Source organism: Excalfactoria chinensis, chromosome 13 (genome assembly GCF_039878825.1).
Source record: "Excalfactoria chinensis isolate bCotChi1 chromosome 13, bCotChi1.hap2, whole genome shotgun sequence".
Classification (NCBI taxonomy): domain Eukaryota; kingdom Metazoa; phylum Chordata; class Aves; order Galliformes; family Phasianidae; genus Excalfactoria; species Excalfactoria chinensis.
The window spans coordinates 14,179,147-14,201,883 of NC_092837.1; the positions used below are offsets into that span (position 1 = coordinate 14,179,147).

A 22,737-nucleotide genomic window follows, 5' to 3' on the forward strand; every position below is an offset into this window, starting at 1 on the left:
CATCTTGTCTAAATAAGCTTATTCACCATAGCTAAAGCTACTGCCAAAGTATTTTTAGTCTCTTATGTTAGATTCTGCATGAAACATCTGCGAGAGGCCAGGCCTGATTCTCCATTCCTTCGTGCGTTTATTCTCATATCTACAGGTGGGCGCAAATGGCTCTGTGTGTAATACTAACCCTAACCCAAATCCCTGTCTGAGGAGTGCAGAATTGGGCCAGCAGCATGATACTTGTGGTCTTAACATTGTCCTCAGAAGGTTGTTTTTTTTAAAAAAATTAATTAATTTAATTATTTTTATTTAAGTTGGGTAAAACCTTTCAGACTTACCTTGGTGTTTATTCCCGTCTCATGTCAGCTATGCTATCAAATAATTTTCATGTGTATGGACTGATTACAGACCTCAAAGTTCAGTGAATTTTCATTCAAGTTTCTCCCAAGATGAATATTATTACTTATGGAGTTAGCTGGTAGGGATTGTGTCTGAAAGCATCCCTCAGCGACCCAAGTGGGCAATCCTGAAAGGAGTACTTGTTTGGTTCAGATTCTTGTTCTTTTTCCTTTGGTGTTGCTGTTCTGGTAGAAGCAATAACCTCCTGCAGAGCTGTGAGCTCACTTCAGAGGATCCTTAGGGTGCTTGGTAAGCTCCCAGTAATTCCTTGTGTGTCTCTTGCTGGCTGCTGCTGAACAGGCAGGGGACTTTTTGTGTGGGCATCCCTGAAGGTGAAACCATTGCCACAGTTCAGCAGGCTTAAAGAGCAGATGGTTCATCAGTGTGTGAGTGATGGTGCAGAACCCGAATATCTTTAGAGGTTGGCTGTCTCTGCCTTGTGCATCCTCAGGGCCAGCTGAGCATGGCAGCATGCTGTGCTTGCACAGCTGTCCTGGGCTTGGGATGGCATGGCTGGCACCAGTGTGGATGTCTCATGTCACATCGACGTGCCCACTGGATGTTGAGCAGATAGCTCAGGGTCCTGGAGATGAGACAGAACATCCTTTTGCTGCTGGATGGTTGTTTGCAATGAGAATGCTAGAAGGTACTTCAGGGAGCATGAAGCCCTTATCTGGCAGTTCAGAGGTAAAAGTCCCAGGAAGCTGCTCTAAGTGTGCTGGGAAGGGGATTTTAGCCCTTGTTTCCCTGCTGCACCTGTGGAGATCCTGTGCTTCGTTCTGGCTCCTGGAGCCCTTTGGGTGAGTAGAGAGCCCTGGGGAGGGTGGGAGTTCACATCTCGTTGCCCAAAGCCATGCTTCCACTGATTTGCCATGCAGCTGCATGCAGAGACCAGACTCTGCAGCCCTGCATGGTCTGTATTGGCACTTGGGGGCTTCCGACGTGTGCGAGGTCTTTTGTGTGGAAGTATTTGCAGGATCAGGTTGCTGCACTGTAAGTGCCTTTGAGGTCTTTGCTGAGTTATAGATTTTCTTCTGATGTCTCCCGTGCAAATATTTAACCTGTCTGGCTCCTGAGAGCTCCGAGTGCTGGCGTGTGCTGCTATGAGAAGGTCGGATCATCTCTGCAGTCTTCGCTTTGTTCGCATGCTCTCCTCTGCAGGCCTGGGGGGATGTCATGGGATGTAGAGCTGGGTTGTTGCCCCCAGGGGTTTATTTGCCTGAGATCTTGTCCATTTGGAGGAGTATACAAATGAGAAAATAAAAATTACAGATGCAGCATGGATTCCCTCGCTTGTCAACAGCCTGCAGGCCTTGTTAGACCTTGCAGACTTTACATAATTTTGGCATTATTCCCTCTTATTATGTCATGAATATAAAGTGGAGGCAGGGTCATTCTCTCCAATGTTGTGGTCACATAAAGGATTCTCTTATTTATTTTTGCTTGGGGGCAGGCAGCGTTTTGAACAAGCTTCAACTATTTGAAGCAGGGATGTGCAGAAGAGTCTGCCCTCGGCTGGGGTTCTCCCTGCAGTCACAGCCCTTCAAGTACAAGTCTTGTTCTCTTAGAGGAAGAACAGGTTTGCTGTGCTCACAGCCAGAGCTTCCTCAGAAACATCTGTGGGTCATCCAGTCCTTCAGGGCCTTCATTGCATTTCCCCTTTACTGCTGTTTTGCACCTGGCTGGCACCTAGGTGTTTGTGATAAATACCGTTAAGACTTCACACTTTTCAGGTACCTTTTTCTTCTGTCCTTCCATGTGCTTTTCTGGCTCCCATCCTTGCACTTCCAAGAAATATTTCAAAGATAATTTGGCATATTTTCTGCCACCTTCACATATCATCCTGGCTTCGTGTTTTTTTAGCTGGAAGATAGCTTTTCAACATATATATGTAATCCTTTTCACCTAGACATGTGAGGAATTCCAGTCTCTTCCAGTGGGAGTTTTCAGGAAGGTTTAGGTTAAATGGGCCAATAAGGCAAAATCGTGTAGCAGAAGATCTTTCCCTCTGAAGACATCTTTCTCTCTCTCTCTTTTCTTTTTTTTTTCCTGGAAAATGTATCAGACTATCTAGCTGTCAAAGAATTTAAACAATAATAGCTGATCTGAAGGCTGGAGCGCGGAGCTATTGAAAATAAAGATTGTAATCTCTCTGCAGAGCACCCGGGGATGGATGGGGCTGGAGGTGCTGTGTGCTAGGGGGGCTCGGGGAGGCTCACTGCCACTGAGGGCCCATGTAAAGTTTCAGGGCTGGGATTCACCCTGACTCATTTTAGTTGTCCAGTTGTGATGTCCAACATGGCTGTTCGGGTTCTTAAGAGAATTCAGGGAGAGATGGGCAAATCATAGATGCCTAGTTTAAAAAGGAGAATCTGTAGGGTGGAAACCAGCTGGGTTATGAACCCTACCCTAAGGCCAGACTGATCTCTCTAGGAAGGAGGATCCCTAAAAATAAGAACATGTTCTCAGCATCTTACGACTCAGCTTTTCCAGAAGTGGGCTGCTTTAGCCTTTGCTTCAGCAGCCAGGATTGCAGCAAGAAGCAGACAGCATCTGCTGAGCCTCTGCTCCCTCTTCCTGGACATCAAGGGCTGCTGAGCAGGGCCTGCATCTGTGTCAGTGATGCTGTAGATGTCTGTCCATCGCTGCTGCTTGGTGTGAGTGGTGGCACTCTGCTGGTTTGGGGGGTGGTGCCGACGTAACCTCTGCCGCCCATGGGGAAGGTGAGTTCCATTTAGCTCTAAACTATAACGTTCTTTTATTAGATCTTTAAACTTTATTTAAATTCTTTATTTAAAAAGGGGGAGGAAGGTATCATATTTTAATTAGCAGCGGTGTCAAAGGAGACCTAGATTAATTATTTGAAATCACTCCATCCAGATGGTTTTAATTTTCACAGCAGGGAACCGGCATCTTTTTAAGGTGATATTTTTCAAATTAAAATCAGCTTGGATATTACTCATACTGGCTGCAGTGCGAGGGGGTGGGGAAGGCAAGGTGTGTGCCCCGTGTTTGTTCATCTGAGCCCGGGCACGCGTGGCATCAGTCCGTGTTGGCTGTGTGTGGGTTGCTGGCCATCTGGCAGCCCGCAGCTCGAGCTCCGGTGGGGAAGTGGAGCATTTTATTGACCTTTACTTCTCCTTTGGCTGGATAAAGCGCGTATCTGATACTCAGGGTTGTTCTTAGCAGTTCTAGTAGCTGCGCTGAGGCTGGGATAGATGGGGTTGCCTTGCGGCTTAGACGTGGCGTTCCCAGAGCAGGGGTTAGCAAAAGGTGGGCAGGCAGTGTGGGTGAACTTGTGTCCTATTTTTGCCTGAGTGCAAGCTATTGAGCCCTAGCTGATGTTTGGCGGCCCTGTTCATGTCGCTGGATGGATTTGATGTGGAGATCTGCAGGCAACTCCTTGTAGCTCTGGGTACTGACAACAGTTCTTGGCCAGTGCTTGGTACATGCCATTTAGCTCAGTGAAGATCTGGTTTTGATCCGTGGCATGCTCTGCCATCCTCGATTTGTTCATCTTTGTATCCCTACAGTGATGGGATATTTCTGGCCATGTGGCTTTCCTGCCTGAAGTGTGGGTGAGCACTGGTTTGATTCCATGTGGGCATGTGCTGAGACAAAGCATGTGGCACGCAGCTGATGCTGGCAGTCAGGTATCCATCCTCCAACCACGGCACCTGCCTGAAAGACAGATAAATGTCCTTATTTATGTGTTTGCAAGCTGTGTACTGGGATAATACAGGCATTATCCCACTTGCTGTCAGAAAGACGTATGGAAACATATTCTTTAAATATCCCTTGTGATAAAGATTTAATGAATATATCTAAATAAACATGAACGGTAACTGGCAAACCCTGAACTTGCATGTGTGACTGGGCTGCAAAGGGAGAACTCCGTTTAGGGCCCTCGTGAGTTAAAGGTGTGTGATATTTGCACTGCTGCAGAAGCCAAAAGCTGACTTTACAAGTGGGAAAAATATTAATGTGTTTAAATGAAACAAACTCCTATTTCTATCCCCACGGTAAATCCTTAACGGTGAACATATTTGCTCTTAGAGGGTTTTAAAGTTTGAAATATGAATGCCAAAAAGAATGTGACTTTTTGCAGCACAGATCAAACATTCTTCAGAGTCTGGCAAAAGCTGTGTTTCTACGGTAAGGCTCAGTTCTTACAAACGTGAGAATTTCCAGAGCAGGAGCGTGGATTTGCACTTGCTGACACTTACACATTCTTGCATTGTGTTTCTACCATGTCTACTTTCTCCCCTGCATATCGGAGATGGAGCTGAACCAAAATGTCCAGTCTGCATGTTCCTGCCTCTCCGGGGAAATTCTTGGAATCTGAACCTCGAGCATGACTGGAATTTGAGTTTAGATCAGAGTCAGAATGGAAGGCTGAATTTGAGCATGTATGGGTTTTAGTGATGATGATAGCATGCTATACATCTGTCTGACAGCTTGGCCCACTTCTGCAAATGAAGTTGCAGCAGGGCAGGTGGTATATACAGATGGAGCAGAAATCCAGCCCCTGCCATGGCTCCTGGAAATGCTGCAACGCAGTATTTGGCCTTAAGAACAGACATGCAAAACACAATGAGATTGGCCATATTTCTCCCAGCTGGGCCTGGAGTTGCAGGCTCAGCAGAGCAGTATTGCTGCAAAGAAATCAGTGATCTGCTGGAAAGACACCTTGACATGCTCAGGACTTCTGAAGTGTGGGTGTTTATCATACAGAACACAAACAGCACTGAGCTTCTCCCCCACTAGCTGTCATGAGCACCAAGAACCTGTGCCTGGGGTGCCTCTGTGAAGTGTTTGGGGGTTGCTGACTCTGGGGAAAGGAATCTCATTCTGGTTGTGCTAATCTTGTATCTTCCATGAGACAGAAATCCATTTTCTTACCTCCTGCAGGGTGGAGGGCTGCTTCTAGCGTAACATTCCTGGTGGGGTAGCGAGGACATACAGAGCGCACTTGTGTGTGCCTGTTCTGTGCTAAAGTGGCATTAAATCTGAAGCGTCTGACATGGAGACGTGTCAGATTGGCACCTCTAACCAAGTCTGAAGCTCAGCCTGTGGGTGGTTCTGAGGGTTGTTCCCTTGTAGAGCATCCAAGTGTGGTGTGGTTCAAGTGGAGGCAATGGGACAACACGCTGCTTTGCACACACTGACTTAACATGACCACACTGGTAAATGCTTTTTTTTTTCTTCTTCCTTTACAAGCCCAGCTTCTAGTGGAAACAGACACTTTTGGCAGTCAAGTCCGGATCAAAGGGAAGGAGACAGACTTCTACCTTTGCATGAACAGGAAAGGCAAGCTAGTGGGGAAGGTAAGTGTTTCCTATTAATTCTTTTTAAACTTAAGCGTTACCTTTAGCAGCCTCCTCAAAGCTGCAGTGATGTGTACGAGCTGTGCCCGTCAGCCTCAAGTGCAAAGCAGGACTGAGCAAATATGACATTTAAAGGGAGTCTGTCCCTTCATCAGGCCTTCCCCTTGTCCTTAAAACCAACTCTGCAGCCATCCGCTGGGATTTTGCGGTGATGTTTTGGATGCATATGGGTTGATACTTTACAGTTGGGTAAATTGACAAAAGATGTCAATTCTGCATCACAGCGTTATGGAATGTGGTCCCTGTAACTTCGTGGCTTGATTGAATCCTGTCTGACTTTGGAGTGAAATTAGAAAAAGGGAAAACAAGAAATGTGCTAGGAAGGTTAGCAACATAGCGTTGGTTTCAATGGTATGGCATGGCAAAGCTAATACTGAAATCAGAACGTCTTATTGGGACTAGGCCTTGTGGTTCTAGCATTGCAGGAATATTTTATTACATTGGATCCCTGCACAATGGAAGTGTGTTGGAAATTACAGCGTATTTACGCATGCAGCTTAACTTCTTTGCTGAAGTCATATTTTCGTGCATTAACTTGTTTTTGTAGCTTAGGCAGTTCTGAACTGCTGGTGAGGCTGGCAGCTCGCTAACGGGGCAGGAGGTGCTTCGAAGCTAAGACATGGCCAAACACCCCGAAAGGTCCCTCCTCCTGCACTGCTGCACCGTGAGCTGCCAGGAATTAAAATCTGGCATCTCTTTGGCTGTGAAAAAGGGAAGCTGAGTTTCGTTTTGAGTCAACAAAGGCAGAACAGCGAAAGCCACACTCCCAAACAGAAACCAGAAACCAATTGCTCTGATGAAACCTTATTTACATTTGTGGTCCCAAGAGTGACACTTGTGGGACAAGTGCCTTCCCCCAGAGGATCGTTCCTGCCACTTTTATTTTCCTCACAAGCACTACAGATGCTTCTTTAGAGACTGAGCCCAAATCTTTCAGAGGCAGCACTAGCAGTGGCACCCTGCCTAACCCACTGGAGATCTGCTTTTGCAAAGCAGGGAGCATCCAGAACGCTGCAGAGACTTGGAAATAGGATGTGCTTCATGAGGATTGGACCAAAGCAGCCATTTCTCTCTGCTTCCTGCATCTCTGCAGTGTGACTGCCTGCTCCAAATGAAACACCATTGCTTGACCTTGTTCTAGCGACAGGACAAGGGGGAATGGTTTTAAATTGAGGCAGGGGAGGTTTAGGTTGGATCTCAGGAGGAAGTTTTTCACCCAGAGGGTGGTGACGCACTGGAACAGGTTGCCTAAGGAGGCTGTGGATGCCCCATCCCTGCAGGCATTCAAGGCCAGGCTGGATGTGGCTCTGGGCAGCCTGGGCTGCTGGTTGGTGACCCTGCACACAGCAGGGGGTTGGAACTGGATGAGCATTGATGTCCTTTTCAACCCAGACCATTCTATGATTCTATGACCTTGGACAGAGGAATTGGTTTTTTAACTGGCTGTGGGCACATTGGGATGCACACAGATGCTTTTGGAAATTGCACTGAACACAAAGCTGGGCATTAAGTTTTTACACCTTAGTTTTCTGTCCACTAAATGTGCTAAAACCATTTTTTCCCTAGTCTTAGAAATGTTATAAGGATAAACGTGTTAATATTTATGATGTGCTGATAGCACAGTAGTGGAGACCTTATAAGCATCCTAGTTACACAGGGATAAACTAAGCATGAAATCTTACCGTTTTCTGTAACAGATTTTACCCCAGCGTGGGTCACTGTTGGTACACGTTGCCACCCACATCTTCTCCTGGTATGTGCTGAGTGTCCAGAAGCATCCTGGCAGAGTCGGAGGCTGTTTTTCACAATGTATAGTATATTTTGGCAACCTCAGTTGCCCATTGGGCAAGAAGGCAGGACATTTCTTTAGCTCGTCACCTTTCATGCGGCGTAAAAGCTTTTGTTTTTTTCCTCGACGTGCTTTTTATAACGTGAAGTTGGCAAACAGTTTGTTATAAAAAAAAATAAATCTATTCTTGTAAATACGCCATCTGAGCCTTCCCACCCCAGACTGCTGACAAGTTCATAAAGCAGCCGACCTGAGCAGGAGGGGGTACAGAGCATTGCGCTTGGAAGGAAAATGTTCCAGACGCATTGCCCGTATTAACAGCTTCTCATGAGCAAAAAAAGAAAATAATAGCATGTCTTCTTGATACCAAAGAGTGTGGTTTTAATTAGTATCACAGTTTCAGCTCCTTTTGCGGCAGGAGTTTGGGGGAATGCTTTTTAGACCGAATGCTCTAAACAGCAAGTAAACCTCAAGGATAACATTAGATAAAAGTTACGCCTTGGCTTATACAAATATTTAAGTTCAGTCTGGGGGTGGAGGAGAATGAAACCCATAAACTGATTGTTTCGCTGTTGCCCCGCAATGTTCATTTGGCGGCGGAGGAGCCCTGGGATGAAATCGGTTCTTTTTCTCTGCTCATTTCCTATTGCCTTACACTGCATAATCCCTGACAATACCAGCATATGCCATCTGGCTTTGTTCTCCTTCACAGTCAGCATTTTTTTGGATCCCCCCTAGTTGAAAACCTGCTTTGAATTTAGTCCTTTTTGTTTTCCATAATCACCTACGAAGGGCATTACAAATGGGAGCAGGTTGTTGTTCTCAGATGGAACCTGTGACAGATATGAACGCTCCCCATACCGGACTCGCTCCCCACCTGATTGCACTGCATGCAAACAGATTCATCTTGGGTAGAGGAGCTCAGTATTTATCATAATTCAGTGTTGGAGCGATGAGTTAATGGTCTCTGTGGAGAAGCTTGGAGTTTCTAGCTGTCATTCTCTTGGTGAGCCCTTCCCTGTTTTTAATTCCTACCCCAGCTTCTGTTACCTCATGCATTAAGGATAATAGGTGGGGGCTTGATGCTTTTCAGAGCTAAGTCTTTTAAAGCAAGAATCAGCAGACCAGGATGTGAGCAGGCAGCCCTTAATTAGCTTAGCCACCTCTAACTGCTCTAGCTGTGCTGCCCTTAGAGCAGTTTGGTGATATCTAGAATTGAATATCTATGCAGAGATTTCCTTTCCCTGTTCCTTCCCAATCCTCTCATCAGTGAGTGTTTAAAGAGGTCAGGGGTTTGAAGCTCAAAGTGGATCCATCAGCACAGGTGCAAGGTTACCAAAAAAGCCCTGCCCCTTCCTTTAGGTGCTGCCCTGATTTCCTCATGTAATGCACAGATTTTGGGGATGTGTCTTCTGGAAGATGGCTGGCAGGGAATTTCCCCTGTTTCTTTCAGCATGTAGTCACACTGTGTGGTCTGCATAAGCATTGCTTTCTTAATTATAAAGGGAGGGAAGGAAAAGGGCCTGGCTTTTTGGTGACCAAGGCTGGGGGAGGATGAACCTCGTCTTGCTACAGAGCAGGAGGAGAAACAGAGTGTGGTAAGAGAACCGCGTTTGTCAGAGCAGTGTGTAGAAGCGGCAAAGGTAAATGACTGGAAGGAGTCCAAAAGATTTGAGGAGAATGGAGAAAAGAGCTAAGCACGTCTTAAATTTGATCCAGAAATTTCTTCAGAAGATGCTCCAAGCAATCCCACTGATGTTCTTCCATGGTTTACCTTAGCTGGGCTCTTGTCTTTTCCAGATCCAACAGCAATATTGTTCCTTGCTCTTTGTTGGTTACGTTTTGAGTACAGCTCCGTGTCTCAGCACTGAGCCGCTTGGTGAACTCTCCCAGGAAGGAGAAGCAGGTGGTGGGTGCTGGAGCTCGTGGGGGGACAGGCCCTCAGTGTGGAGCCATAGGGACAGTGTGATCACTGGTCAGCTGGGTGCTGCCCTTCCATGTCACACAGCCGTCATCCAGCTACTGCAAGTCCTTGTTCTGGGGCAGGATGTGGTTATGGAGAAAATGCCAGAAATAGGCTCAGGGATAGACAAAAGGGGAGCTTTCACAAATATCCTTCCCTGCCAGTTTGTTCTGATGAAGGGAAAGTGGAGGTTGCTTGTGAAAAGCATGAGAAAACCTACTGCTATTTTTCCTAGATGACTGCGATGACCGAGTCTTTCTGCTTGGTGGTTTCCTCAACCCAATGCTCAGATAGAAAAGCACCCCGCGTGCCAGATTTGAAACCAGATGGGAGCAGGAATCCTGCTAGTTTGGATCCTTAGCTCTGTGCTCAGGCTTGGCTCTGTCCCACTGCCCTCCACAAAGCCTTGGCATTCAGAGCAGTGGGGCTTCTGCCTGTGTGAGGAGTGGTTCTGGCTCCAGGTTCTGGTTCCGTTCTATGACTATAGGGAGAAGACATTTAGAGCTCTGAAGAAGGTGAGAACTATGGACTTGTGTCCCCAGAAGCCTTTCCTCATTTATATCACTTCAGTGCCTGCAAAGAATTCAAGCCAAAGTTTATGGGATGCTATAAAATGGGCAGTTTCCCACTCAAACCGCATGCTGACATGCACCATCTCTGTTTGGGTTTTCTTTAAAAATCTTCGGTGATCCCATATACGGACATTCTCAGAAAATCCTTATAGTAAATTAAATGCATTACTTTGGAAAGAGCAATTTAATGAGTTTGTTTTTGTTTCTGCTTTCCCTGTTTAATATGATCAGTGGGAAAAACCTGTTCATGGAAAGGCAGGAGCTCCCTGGCTGCTTGGGGTGACTGGAGCACTGCTTCAGCTTGCAGGCAGCTAACTCGGGTGCTTTTGGGGACAAGCCTGCTGTTGCTGTGTCCGTAGCCCTGAAACCCTCCTGGCATTCACAGAGCACAGAGGAGAACTGCTGAGCTTCTTCCCTCAAAGCCCTGTCCAGCTCCTCTCAGCCTTGAAGGAAGCAGTGCCAGGTGATGTGGCTGTGCCAGCAGCTGGAGGTGACGCAGCTCTGCTGGCTGCATTGGTATGGCTCCCACCATAACCTGTATCAGAAGTGTAAGATCTTCTCTGGTGTGACAGCTGCTTTCCAAGCCAATGCATTTCTTAACGTTACCAGAAAGTTGCTTATACCATATGGCAAGACTCTCTATTTTTTGCAGGACAACAAACAAATTGTTGCTAGATGCCAGACTGCTCTGGCAGAGCTTTATCACTGATTCCTGCCAGCAGTAGCCTTTAGGGGATAGTAATGATTTGGGGTTGTTTACATTGCAGCTTTAAAATAGGGGTTTTCTTGAAGCATGTGTGTGTTTAGTCAGGAAAGTTGGCTAAAAAAGCTCTGACAGCATCAAAGAGTGAAGGCGCTTGTTAGGGCCTATGCATGCAGACTTGGCCCTTTGCAATACCCCAACCCTATAGGAAAAAGAGTGTTGTCTTCCAGGAGCTTGGGGTGGCTCGCTGGGAGCCAGCCTGTGTAGGGCAGGGGATTATAGCCCTGACCACTTTGAAGCCAAAACTCAGTGTGGGCTGGAGCTGTGGGGCACCCAACCACCTGCTTTTAGGCTTCCTATAGGCAGGGGCTTTAGTTAGGAAGTCTGATGCCATAGATGAGGTGTTTGCACTCCTCAGCGTGTATGTCCAAACCTTGCATTTGGCATTTGGGGCAGTACTTTGCATTTTTGCACAGCTTTGATGCTTATCCAGGATTTTTCACAGAGTTGCACAGCATTCAGGTTGCTTGACAGAAGGGCTTGTAAAACCTAATGATTTCTGGGACAGAATGTTGACCTTGCATCAAAAGCAAAACCAGAAACAGAGGAGTGTTGGGTTTAACTGCACATGTTTTGCAGATCTCTTTGTGACATGTTCAGTCATAAACTATCCTGACTTGGCATCTCACTTGAGAGCCAAACTTGACATGTCTTTTGCTGGATTTCACTCCGATCTCATTTTGGACTGCAGTCTGGTTCTCCACGTATGGTGGAATTGGTCCTTTTTTAAAATGAACTGTTCCCAGGCTTTTGCTGCCCTTTGAGTTTGTTTTAGTTTTAGTCATCTAAATAAACACCCCAATGGAACCTGGAACCAAGCAACCTCCAACAACTCAGAGTACGGACCTGACCTGAAAGCAACCTCAAGTGCCCCAAAACCTCAACGCTCCAGGGCTACAAAGGCCCAATACCAATCAGATGACACAGCCAGTTTTCTTTCAGCTGGGTGAGTGATTAGTCTTCTGCATTTGCCTAATCAGACTCTTTTTTTTTCCTGCAACCAATGGAAAAAAACTTGATTTTTTCATACCCAAAACTTAAAGCTGACATTCTCGTAAAATTAAAAGCAGAAGTAGAAGCTGAAATCACCCTTCTCTGTTCTCAGCCCCTGAATGTCATGAAGCTTTTGGTAATACTGCAGCCATTCTCAGCTGCTCGTTTTCCATTGCTGGGCAAGCAGAAGCATTGCATCGAAACTTCTGTGAATGCTGATGGTATTTGCATCTGGTAATTCACTTGTAATTTCACATCTCTACAGTGCTGGAAATGTGTCAGAAGAGCTTTGTATAAAGGAGTTTGTAGTCATCATGGCAGGGATGCTGTTACACAGTCTCAGGCTGCGTGGACACACAGTGATTGTTCTGTTGTGTTGTCTAGGTTTGATGTACAAAAAGCTGGACAGACCCCATCATGCACCTTCCCCAACAGGCTGTGAAGATTCCTCCTATCTGTAGGAGGGTTGGCATGGGCACGTTGCATTTGCATACCTGGCGCACAGGAACCACACTGGGACAACTCCTGTCCTTGAGCAGCATGGCTCAGGGCAGCCAGCTGAGCGCTACCTGGCATTTCCAGGAATCCCTGCTGAGTATGGCACAGCCGTGTAATGATTCCCAAAAGCCATTTATGGTTGAGCCCAGTGAAACTACTTTCCAGTGTTTATTGCGCTGAGGCTGCCTTGGCACAAAAGCAAATGGACGTAGATGCTCAGTGGTTCCTTCAAAGTGGTTGGGGTTTGTATGCGTTACCTGGACCTTCGCAGCATTTATGTTTGCTGTTAGCAATGGCCCTTGTCCTGAGTCTGTGCTTTTGGCAGTTTGTTTACAGCAGCACACTACTTAAAAGCTTCTCTGGAGGTGGAAAAAAGGGGGGGAAAGTGACGTGAATGTGGGGACTGAATTTTGTGCAGGGAGTTTAGATGTTCTGGGACGTTGTGGGACAGCAAGCGGCAGATCTGGGTGTTGTGGGGAGAGCAGAGGTTGTTTTGAAGCTCCATGTATTCAGAAGAGGGAGAGGGCTTTTCTGGATGCTGATGAATAATGAACAGCCGTGGAGGCTGGGAAGGTGGGACAGTCTGCAGGGAGGATGGGGATGGCTGGGAGATTCTGGAGGTGTTGGAGGTTGGAAAGATGGAAGAAGCTTGCTTACGCGGTAAAAAACTGCATCAGTTCTTAATAGAGTCTGTCCTAGAGCTGTGTTTGTACATGCATGCTTGGATGCCCATGCTCTGAAGGCTGTTTGAGCCAGGGGGCTGTGGTGTCCATGACACTGCATGGAGAGGGCTTTGTGTCTTCCCATTGCTGCCTGGTCATCAGGGATTTCGAAGCTCTGGGTGCTGAGTATACATTTTTACCTGCATGATCTGATGGATTTAGGTCACAGGTTGTGAAATCTTGGGGTTATGAAGTACATTTACATATGTACAATGCTGCTGAGATTGGATTTAGGCTTAGCTGCTTTACCAGGCAGTGCATTCATATTTTTTGGTTGTATATCTAGCATCTTGAAAGAGTAATGTGAATACTTAAGGTCCGTAGTAAGTCCTTTTGTGTTACCTTCAAGTAATGCATTCTCTATGCACCTCTGCTGGATGCCGATCCTCCCAGGCTAGCCAGGGACAGGAGGTTTAGCTTCATCCAAACTGGGGTTAGAGAGCTGCCCTGGGTGGCACTGAGACGTCTGGGATGGGGCTGGTGCGTGTGGTCAAGGACCCTTAGAGTCACCATCCAGGCTTGTAAGCTTGGCTTCGGAAGCTTCTTCTTATTGTGTGGCTGAAAGCTGTATATCCCCTCCCAGGGAAGAAATGCCATCTTCTTGAAAGCTGCGTGATAATTTAATTTAATCCTTTTTGTGTTCGAGGAGCAAGTGTCACCATAAAGCTGCTAACATCCTGTCCCTTGAGTTTCTTGGTGATTGCAGCTGTGTGTCACGTCGGAGTATTGCAGTTCCCTAGGGTTAAACATTAATTACAATTATTGAGAGGGGATGATCATCCCTGAGCCCCGCTTTTGCCTCATTCACCCTCTTTGGGTGGAGAGGGCATGCTGCGTGTGTCTGGTGCGGATGCTTGCATCAAATAGAACTTGTTTGCTTACAGAAGAGTATTAGTTATTACTTCTAGAAAGGTATTATGTTTTCCTAAAGAAAGACAAGCCTTTAAAGCCTTGCATTTGTTGCTTACAAAAGGAGACGTGTCATTTGCAGGCTGGAGCAATTCTTGATGATTTATGGGTAGCACTTGATTTGATCACGGGCTTCTCTTGTTTTCTCAGTTATATAAGTTGATGTGGAGAGAACTGATGCCATCCTGCAGATAATCAATGACCATTCTTGGTCCTAACCTCCACTGATCTAAGCTTGCCTCAGGGAAATTAATGTCCCTACCAGAATGTCAGCTGATGGAGACCGTGCTTGAAATGATAACTTAAAAGAGTCCATGAGTATGTTTGTTTAATAAATATGAATATAGGATCTAACAGATCTGCTACAAGGTCAGCAACGTTCTGGTCCCGCGTTCTTGCTCTAGTTATTGTCTAGACCTGATGTTTCAAAGTGTTTAAAAGTTTTCTGTAGTGCCACAAGTCCCCACCTAATGAACATAAGCCTGCACAAAATACACTGCTGTTTTTAGTTGCCTTTTGTAAGCTCAGAACTAAACCACGGCGTTTCAGTGGAGGCTGTAAATGACTGCCAAGGCTGGGAAAGCAGAGCAAAGCCCAGAAGTGTATCTAACCAAACAAATCTTTGTAGGGACAGGGAGCAATACCTTCCCAGGCTGTCCTTCAATTAGCAACGAGAGTTAGAACACCCACCCCACACATGCAAGACTGTGCCCATTTTTGCATGCTTTCTGGAGTGCCTGGTACCTATAGACAGGTATGTGCAAAATGGGCTGTACTGGTGTAATGGGCTGTACTAGCTTCCTAAGGCAGAAGTACCTTTTCTTCAGAGAATGCTCACTGCATAGATTTTGCATCACTTCCCCTGCTTTCTGGATGCACTTAGATGTCCTGTGTACATAATTAACCTCTCTGCTGCTCTGGCAGACACTTTCATTGAGCTGCCCATCATGGCTCGTAAGTATTTTCCTCGGAGGATTGGGCAGGTTCAGAGGGCAGAGAGCTGGAAGAAGCATGCACGAGGCTGAGTAACTCTTGGCAGTTATAGATGCAGCTTCCCTGATTTACAGCCTGGGCTGGGAGCAAGAATGTGCATTTGGGTCAAGAGGTGTCTCTGTGGTCAGCAGGCCTGGCCATAAATCCTGGGTGCTGAGCATCAGGATGCATATGACAGATCTGGTAATGCCCATAAAGTGCACGAGCGTGGCTGGGCCTGGCTTTCAGTGGCCTCAGCACTCAGATTGGCTGTGCTTTGAGAGGTGGTTTCCCCTACAGGTCTGATGGAACCATACATGCTTGCTGCTGCACCTGCCTCACTTGCCCCACTCCCTGATCTACCTTTAGAAGGTATGTGTGGACACAGAGAGGTGGGAGTGCTAAAAGGTCCTCACCTGGGAATGGCTCTTTGTGGCTCCTTGGGACTGCTGAGCCACACACCTCCTGAAAACTTCATCCTTGCATGCTGTCCCCGCTCTGAAATGTAGACGATGAAGGGCAGGATTTCTTCTGCAGAGTGCAGTGTGTGAATATAACAGTGCCAGCATTAGAGGGAAATTCTCAGCAGTCCTTTGTTGTGCTCTGCAGGGGCACCTCTCACCTGGGGGTGGTGTGAGAACCCAGCATGGCGCTTGGGAAATGCCTGGCTGTGTGTGGAGGAGGAGGGAGGGATGCAGAAAGGGCCCATTTTCAGGGCTTTTTCCTTGCAGAATGCTGGGTGCACATGCCATTTGGAAACCTTAGGCAGGGGGGTTATCCTGATCTCAATTGTAAGGCTGAGTCTTGCCCAGCAGGCGCTCCCGGGCCGTACCAGAGGTGCTCCACACAGTTTGCTGTTTGTTTCTAAGCGCAGCCCATCGCTGTGCATTTGGTCACCGCAGCCTTATCCAGGAGCTCCTGATGTCAGCATGGCTTGGAGGGGAGGGGAAGCGCTTGAACATAAGCTTAGCTAACAGCAGCTTAACACAGCATTACTGGCGGGGCTTAATTTGTGCCCTGATCTTTGTGAACAGAGAAACCTTTCAGCTGTGGAGGCATCTCTCCCTGTGCAGCGTCGTTATCCGCGCCGTTTGTGCAAGCTTATTGTTGCTGTAAAAGCCGAGGAAGTTTGGATTTGCCGGTGCCCACTGAGCAAGATTTGTGAAGCATAAATGAGAAAACCTGTGCCGGCCTCCCTTTCCCATAAAAAGCTGCTCAGGTGGCTTAGTGCTGTGGGCTAATGGGGAGGAGGAGGAGGTGGCTGTGCACCTGCTAGTGCTTTAGCTGGGGCTGGTGGCAGAACTGCCATGAGGTCCCCCCAGCAGCAAGCTGTTAGTGGCAGCAGTGCCACAACAACAAAGGGCCCTTTGATCCTTTCCATTTGGAGAACTTAAAACAAGAAAGCAAAACTACAATAAGACCAAGTTGGGTCATAAAAAGGAAAGCAGGGAGAAGGAGCACCAAAGCGTGCCGGAGTGTAATTGCAGAAGCAGCAAATGCTTTGGCACTTAATTCTGCTTTAGTGTCAGTTCAGTGTTTCGTGTTTAATACTGGAGAGACTGTCGCCAAATGCTCTGCACAAACAATCCAGTGCTCCTCAGTATGTTTGTGGTACTTGGAGAGGCCCTGGCTCAAAGGTGCCTCCCTGAGCAATGCTGCCTTCCACTGCCCATGGGCTGCAAGTCCAGGTTTTATGAGCACAGTTCCGTGGCAGAGATGGCCTTTCCTGGCTCTGGGGTGACTGCTGCTGCTCAAGCCCTGTGTGGTACAGGGATTATATTTGCTGCAGCTTTCTGCCTTGGTGCTGGCAATGCCCCCAAGCAATCTGAGCTGCTCGCAGCAGTCAGTCACTGGCGTGCTCTGCTGAAGCCTCTGCTACTCTGCTTGCCTTGCTGCCCTCCCGCTCACTTCTTTGCAGGTCTGAGTGATGCTTGAGAGCTGTATGCAGAAGGTGAATTTGAGATTGGTATTTTATAGGTTTGTCATGAGGCTGGCTAATGGCTGCCATATCTAACAGCTATTAGAGATGAATTAAGAAAAAACAAAAAAGCTCTGAATGGTTTCTCTGGCAAGAATTGAGGTTGCAGGAAAGCCATTTCTCTTCTCTTTCCAGCGCTGAGTGTGGTTGTTAGTGCCAGACTGAGGTTCTGTCCCGCAGCCCTTCCTGCTGCACTCAATGGTTGTGGCCAGCTCCTGGAGGCAGTGGGCAGCAGGCAGACCTGGCTGAGAGCAGGGAAGGGCTACTGCACACCACTCTGCTTTCCGAGCCAAAAGAAGGAAAACTTCATAAGCTGTTATGCAGTATTGGGCTTTTCTCTTTAAAACTTAATTTACTTGCCTAATTGTCTGCAGCCTCAGCTCCCTGCAGCTGCAGAGGTGGATGGGACAGAGCACTGAGCACCCGCTGCTGAGCACACACTGCTGTTGGCTGGGAGGTGTCTGGCGACTGTGGATGTACTCCTTATGAAGGTGAAGCTTTTATGTGTGCCACCAAAAGCTGACACTCCCAGGATGTTCTGGACCAACTCAGCCTGCATCTGCTTTCCTCAGCCCCTGTCCTGTGCCTGTGGGCTGTAGAACAGGAGCATCCCTGGTGCTGCTGAGGTCTGTGTCCTCCCAGGGCAGGGTCCCAGCCAGAGCTTTGCAGGTGGGCTTCCTCTCCCTATGCTTTCCCTTTGTGCATCCCCTGTGCCAGCTGTGGTGCTCCTTGGGGCTGCTGGGGCAGCAGGGCTGGGAGCCATCCTGCAGTGCTCAGCAGCTCCCACCCAGCTCCCAGCCCCTCTCCTGTTTATCTTAAAGAAGCAGTTCAAACCAGAAAGTTCTGAGTTGTGAAGGCTGGCTGCTCTGCGGGGTGCATCCTGTCTGCTAAGTATGCATGAAATGCACCTGGCAGCATCTCCCTGCTGACATCGCAGGAGTGGATGCAACCCCATCTTGGTGGCTCCAGAGAAGGGCAGGCAGCCTGCTTTTTACCTGGTACCTTCACCTGAAAGCCCCTGGTGCTCAGCAAAAGCCATTTTCATCAATCTCTGCATTGCAGAACAGAGGGGATAGGGAGGCAGATTCAGGAAGTGAGCATTCCGCTGCTGTTTGAGCAGGGATGCAATGAAGCCATGGGCACCTGATGAGAACAAGGTGACAAGAAATACTGAGAGCCCTTGTAAATTGTTTCTTGCCCTAATTGTGGGTCCAGCTCTCCGTGGTGTAGGTAGCGTGTGTGAGTGATTTATGTGCTATTGGGGATTATAAGAGATGCTGTAAAATCGTCTTGTAAGTATCTGAAAATCATTTGTCTGTCTCAGGCGTGCCTTAGCACGTACAGGAATGCTCTGTTTGGGGAAGAGCGAGCTCCTTATCCTCATTTATCTCCAAGTACTTGTAAATGTTGCTGTAATTTCATGTTATCAAATCATTCGGCTCTTCCTCTTCCAAAACGAAATTATTTTATCTCATGCACTTTGTTTACTTCAAATTAGCCCTGAGGTTGGCCTCGAGTTGCACCTTGTTATTCCTACACCTCCCGTCTCTGTCTTAGGCACTGCTGGCAAATTTGAAGGTAGAAGTAAATACTTTTTTGTTATGAGTAGAATAACTTCCCCCTCCTACACACACGTTTTCTTTTAATTCCAGTCTTCGTTTTCCATGAGAAACTGACATTGCAGGGCAAGCAGAAACCTCCCAAATTGCATGAAAACGCCTCAATTCTCCTAGCAACAAAGTCAGGGCTCAACGCCAGGGCCTTTCTGTGAGCGCGGGGGAAACGGCCGCTCCAATTACCTGCTGCCCTGCAGTACAGATTTGGTCGCTTCATCAGCACCTGGGCTTGGGTGGATTTGAAAGCCAGCCATGGTATTGTTTAAAAGTTCTCCATTCATTGGTGAAAGGTTTGTAGTGGGCTGAGCCCTGAGAAACCCGGGGCTGGTTTTATGGCTTCGCATTGAAACCTGGTGGAACCCTGTGGTGTCAACTGATTTCCTCTTCCCCGCTCATGTGGCTTTGATCAAACCCAGGACTTGGAGAATGACCCCCCCAGGACCTGAAACCCTGCGCTTCGCCCACCTCTGCCATTCATTAAAGCATTTTCAGGCTTTGCATTGTAGATGATCAAATTCGGACCTTTGTGCTTGGCGCGGGGTGAAGCTTGCCAGTTGTATGGCCGAGCTCAGCCCCGTTGGGGTGTGCAGCCCAGGTCAGCTGTTTGCACAGAGGGAAGTCATCCAGCACCTTCTCTCACACCTTCTGCCTGGTACTGCCTTGCTCTGTTGTGTGCTTTTAATGAGGCTGATGTGGTAATGAAGCCCCTTTAGCAGGATGGGGCTGTAATGGCTTTCGGGTTGGTGTACCCCAGGCTGTGGCAGTGAGTGCTGGGAACAGCCCCAGCATCCAGCCCCACTGCAGCCCAGTGGGCTCCTCACCCCAACTCCTGCAGCTGTGGTGCTGTGCTGCTCAGTGCTGCCTCGGTGTCCCTGTAGATGTGATGGAGATGTGGCCAAAGGAGCTGATACTGCTGTGTTTGTGTAGGAGGGGGAGAGTTTGATAGCCAGCATGGGCTTGCAGCTCTCAAAAACCTGAATGTGACTTCACTGGGGAGTTGGATTGGGCTGATGCCATGCTGGAAATCTTGCCTTTGGCTTTGCTAAGCATTAGATCTGGTCCTGTTAGAAATGCTGTAGTGTGCTGGTCACTGTCCAGAGCCTGTGAAACACCCAGGACTGGATGAGCCTATAGCTACTTGTTTTCTGATGCTCAAAACCAAGTGCTGCTCAGTGCTCTCGGTGTAACTCTGCTAAATCAACAGTTAAAGGACAAAACGTATTTTCAGGCAAAAGATTATAGATGAAAATAATTTCCTCTATGCTGAATGACTCTAATGTGTTTCCGGGTGATGCTGCCACTCCCTGCAGTACTGCAGGTGCTCTAGAGTTTGGAGTCCTGAAAGAACCCTGGGATCAATGCTCAGTCCCACTTGGCACCCAGGCCTGGCTCTGGCAGGGACTCTCCATGCTGAGCCAAGTCCTTCCTGCCAGTCTCAGACCACTGAGTGCTTTGAGTCTGGATGCTGTCACACTGGCTGTGGCAGTGATGGGGAGGAGGCTTGTGCTGTGCTGTGTCTGAACAGCAGTCCTGGTGGGACAGACATTTTGCCCAGGGTTGCTCAGGGAACAGGAGGTCTGATCTCCAGTTCTGCATCTAGCCCTGACTCCCCCTGCAAAGAGGAAAGCCATCTGGGGATGTGCTCTCCTCAGTCAGTTCCCTGAGCTTTGGTTGTCTGCTCTTAGGCTGAGATGGATAGGGAAAGGCTGATGCCCTCCTCTCTACCAGGAAGGAAACCCTCTTCCAAACCCTGGAAGAGCAGAGGTATATATATATTTATACACACACACATATATGTATCTGTATGTATCATCTTATGTATCATCCCCTTTGGCAGTGGACTTAGTCCCCAAGCTGTGCTGGCTCTGGGGTTTAGGAGGCATGTGGGATGCTGACCCATCCTGGAGGAACTGCTTGGCATGGGAACTGCCCTCTGTGCTGCTGCACTGCCAGGGCTGGCTTCCACCTAACTGGGGATCCAAGTGGGGTTGGGAACACAACTTGTGCCTGCAGCCCCAGCCATCCACCCTGGGAGCTCCAGGCATAGCTTATCTGCTTGCTGCTGTGCATGGGATGCTGCAGGAGCATCTGATATTATAGGGTATGTTTGAAAATATGTGAAAAGTGAGCCATAGAAGTAGAATAGTGTCATTTGGGCTACATGAAGTGCTGTTTTTTCCTGATAAGTATGAGGTTTCCATGGAACAAGTTCAATCTGTCCTCCTTTCTAATGAAAAACACGAAGCAACGTGTCCTGCGGTGCTTGCAGGTGAAGGAGCTGGATGGGACGCACCGCTGACTGTGATAAATCTCTTTGCCCTTGGATAGGAGTGTTCAGAAAGATGCTGAACTGACGTTGGTTATGTTTTAGTCTTTCTAAGTCATTTCTGTTTCAGCTGATGGTTTGTTACTACTCCTGTTAGCGACGTTTGAACCAAAACCAGGGTTCAGATGACTTTATTTATGCTAGGTTGGGTTATGGACGCTTAGCTTGCATTTGAATAACGATTGCTATTTTGGTGTTTGTTTCTTTCCTTTTTCAGCCTGATGGCACCAGCAAGGAGTGCGTCTTCATTGAGAAAGTCCTAGAAAACAACTACACGGCGCTGATGTCAGCAAAGTATTCAGGCTGGTATGTTGGATTCACCAAAAAAGGGAGGCCACGGAAAGGGCCCAAGACCCGGGAAAACCAGCAAGACGTACATTTTATGAAGAGGTACCCAAAGGGGCAAGTGGAGATACAGAAACCTTTCAAGTACACAACAGTCACCAAGAGGACTAAGAGAATACGACCCACCAACCCCAGTTAAAAGTAGACGAAACAGTGTCGCGATAATAAACCACAAAAAAAAACAAACGAACAAAAATACAAAAAAATAACAAAAAAACAAACAAAAAAAACCAACAAAAAAAAAAAAACTGCACCAGAGGAATATTTTTACATTAAAGATAAGGAAGAAGCTCTATTTTTGTACATTGTGTTTAAAAAAAAAATAAAAATAAAAAATAATAAAAAAAAATGAATAAAAGACTAGATGGCAAACGCTGGGGAAAAGCTGTTAGGGATTTATTGTGACTTGAAAAACGAAATGAACTGCTCTATTTAAATTGACTTCTCGTTGTTGATGACACACAGGTGCTTATTTCTCTTTTTGGAAAGGACAACTTTTCAAGCATATCCCCAGAGGGAAAAAACAAAAACAAAAACAAAACAAACAAAAAAAAAAAACACAAAAAAGAAAGAAAAAAAAAAAGAAAAAACGACAACAACAACAAAAAAAGAGTAATTATTAAAAATAAATAAATAAAAGCCAAAGAAAACCAAAGTTCTTTCCCAAAGTTACTGAGACCCTGCCCTGAAACTTGCCAGTTTTGCAGTAATCTATTTATTGTCTGCTGCAAGCTGGACCGAGACAAGATGGTGTGTGCCGCAGTGATTGAGTTTGCGTGGAGTTCTCGACGCATCGATCTTCTGTAACCTTTCTGACGACATAAGGTGTCACGGCTCCGTGATCCTGCATTGCGCTCAGTTCTGGAGAATGCTGCTAACTACATTCAAGTGACTACAAAATGACCTAGTACACCAATGATAAGGGAATATTTTAAAACCAGCTATATTATATATATTATATATATATAAGCTATTTATTTCACCTCTCTGTATATTGCAGTTCCATGAACCAAGTATTACTGCCTCAACAATTAAAAAAAAAAATTATTTAAAACACATGTATATATTTTTGCTGTTCATGCTTCGTTCCCCCTTGCTGAATAGTGTTGTTTTAGTGGCTGTTTACCTTTGATGTGAGGGCTGCACGGTGTCTTTGGGATGGTTTCCCTGCTATAAACATTATTGCCGGTTCTGCAGTTCTGCTTTTTCCTCAGTACTGTCTTCTTTCTTCTCCCTCATTGCTCCCAGAGGGGAGGAAACTTTTGTGGGGTGATGGGCTGAGAGTGGGGAAACACGTGCTGGAGTTTTTTTGAGAGCGGGACTTAAATTTGATACTTTTCAGCCCACTAAATGTTTCCTAAAGCTTTGGCCAAGGAAAAGGTAAACTGGAAAATTAGCATATGACTCAATTAACACGTACTTACTCGTGGCTTATGTTTCCTTTGCTGGAGCTCTGGAGAGGTGCTATTGGTTTCCATGGAGTCGACGGGATTCAATATTTTAAGACTCATCCT

General features: G+C 47.0%; 1 protein-coding gene across 2 annotated transcripts in view; it reads left to right on the plus strand.

The window, feature by feature from the left end:
- The window catches only part of FGF18 (fibroblast growth factor 18), a 63,262-nt gene extending 41,006 nt beyond the window's left edge, over window positions 1-22,256 (plus strand). The window contains exons 4-5 of one of the 2 annotated variants that reach the window (XM_072348330.1): window positions 5,611-5,717; window positions 21,096-22,256. In XM_072348330.1, coding sequence (XP_072204431.1) covers window positions 5,611-5,717; window positions 21,096-21,362 — 374 coding nt within the window. In that variant the 3' untranslated portion in view covers window positions 21,363-22,256. The remainder of the gene's footprint in view (window positions 1-5,610; window positions 5,718-21,095) is intronic. The other variant, XM_072348329.1, reaches the window with a different exon arrangement.
- The last annotated feature ends 481 nt before the right edge of the window (window positions 22,257-22,737 follow it).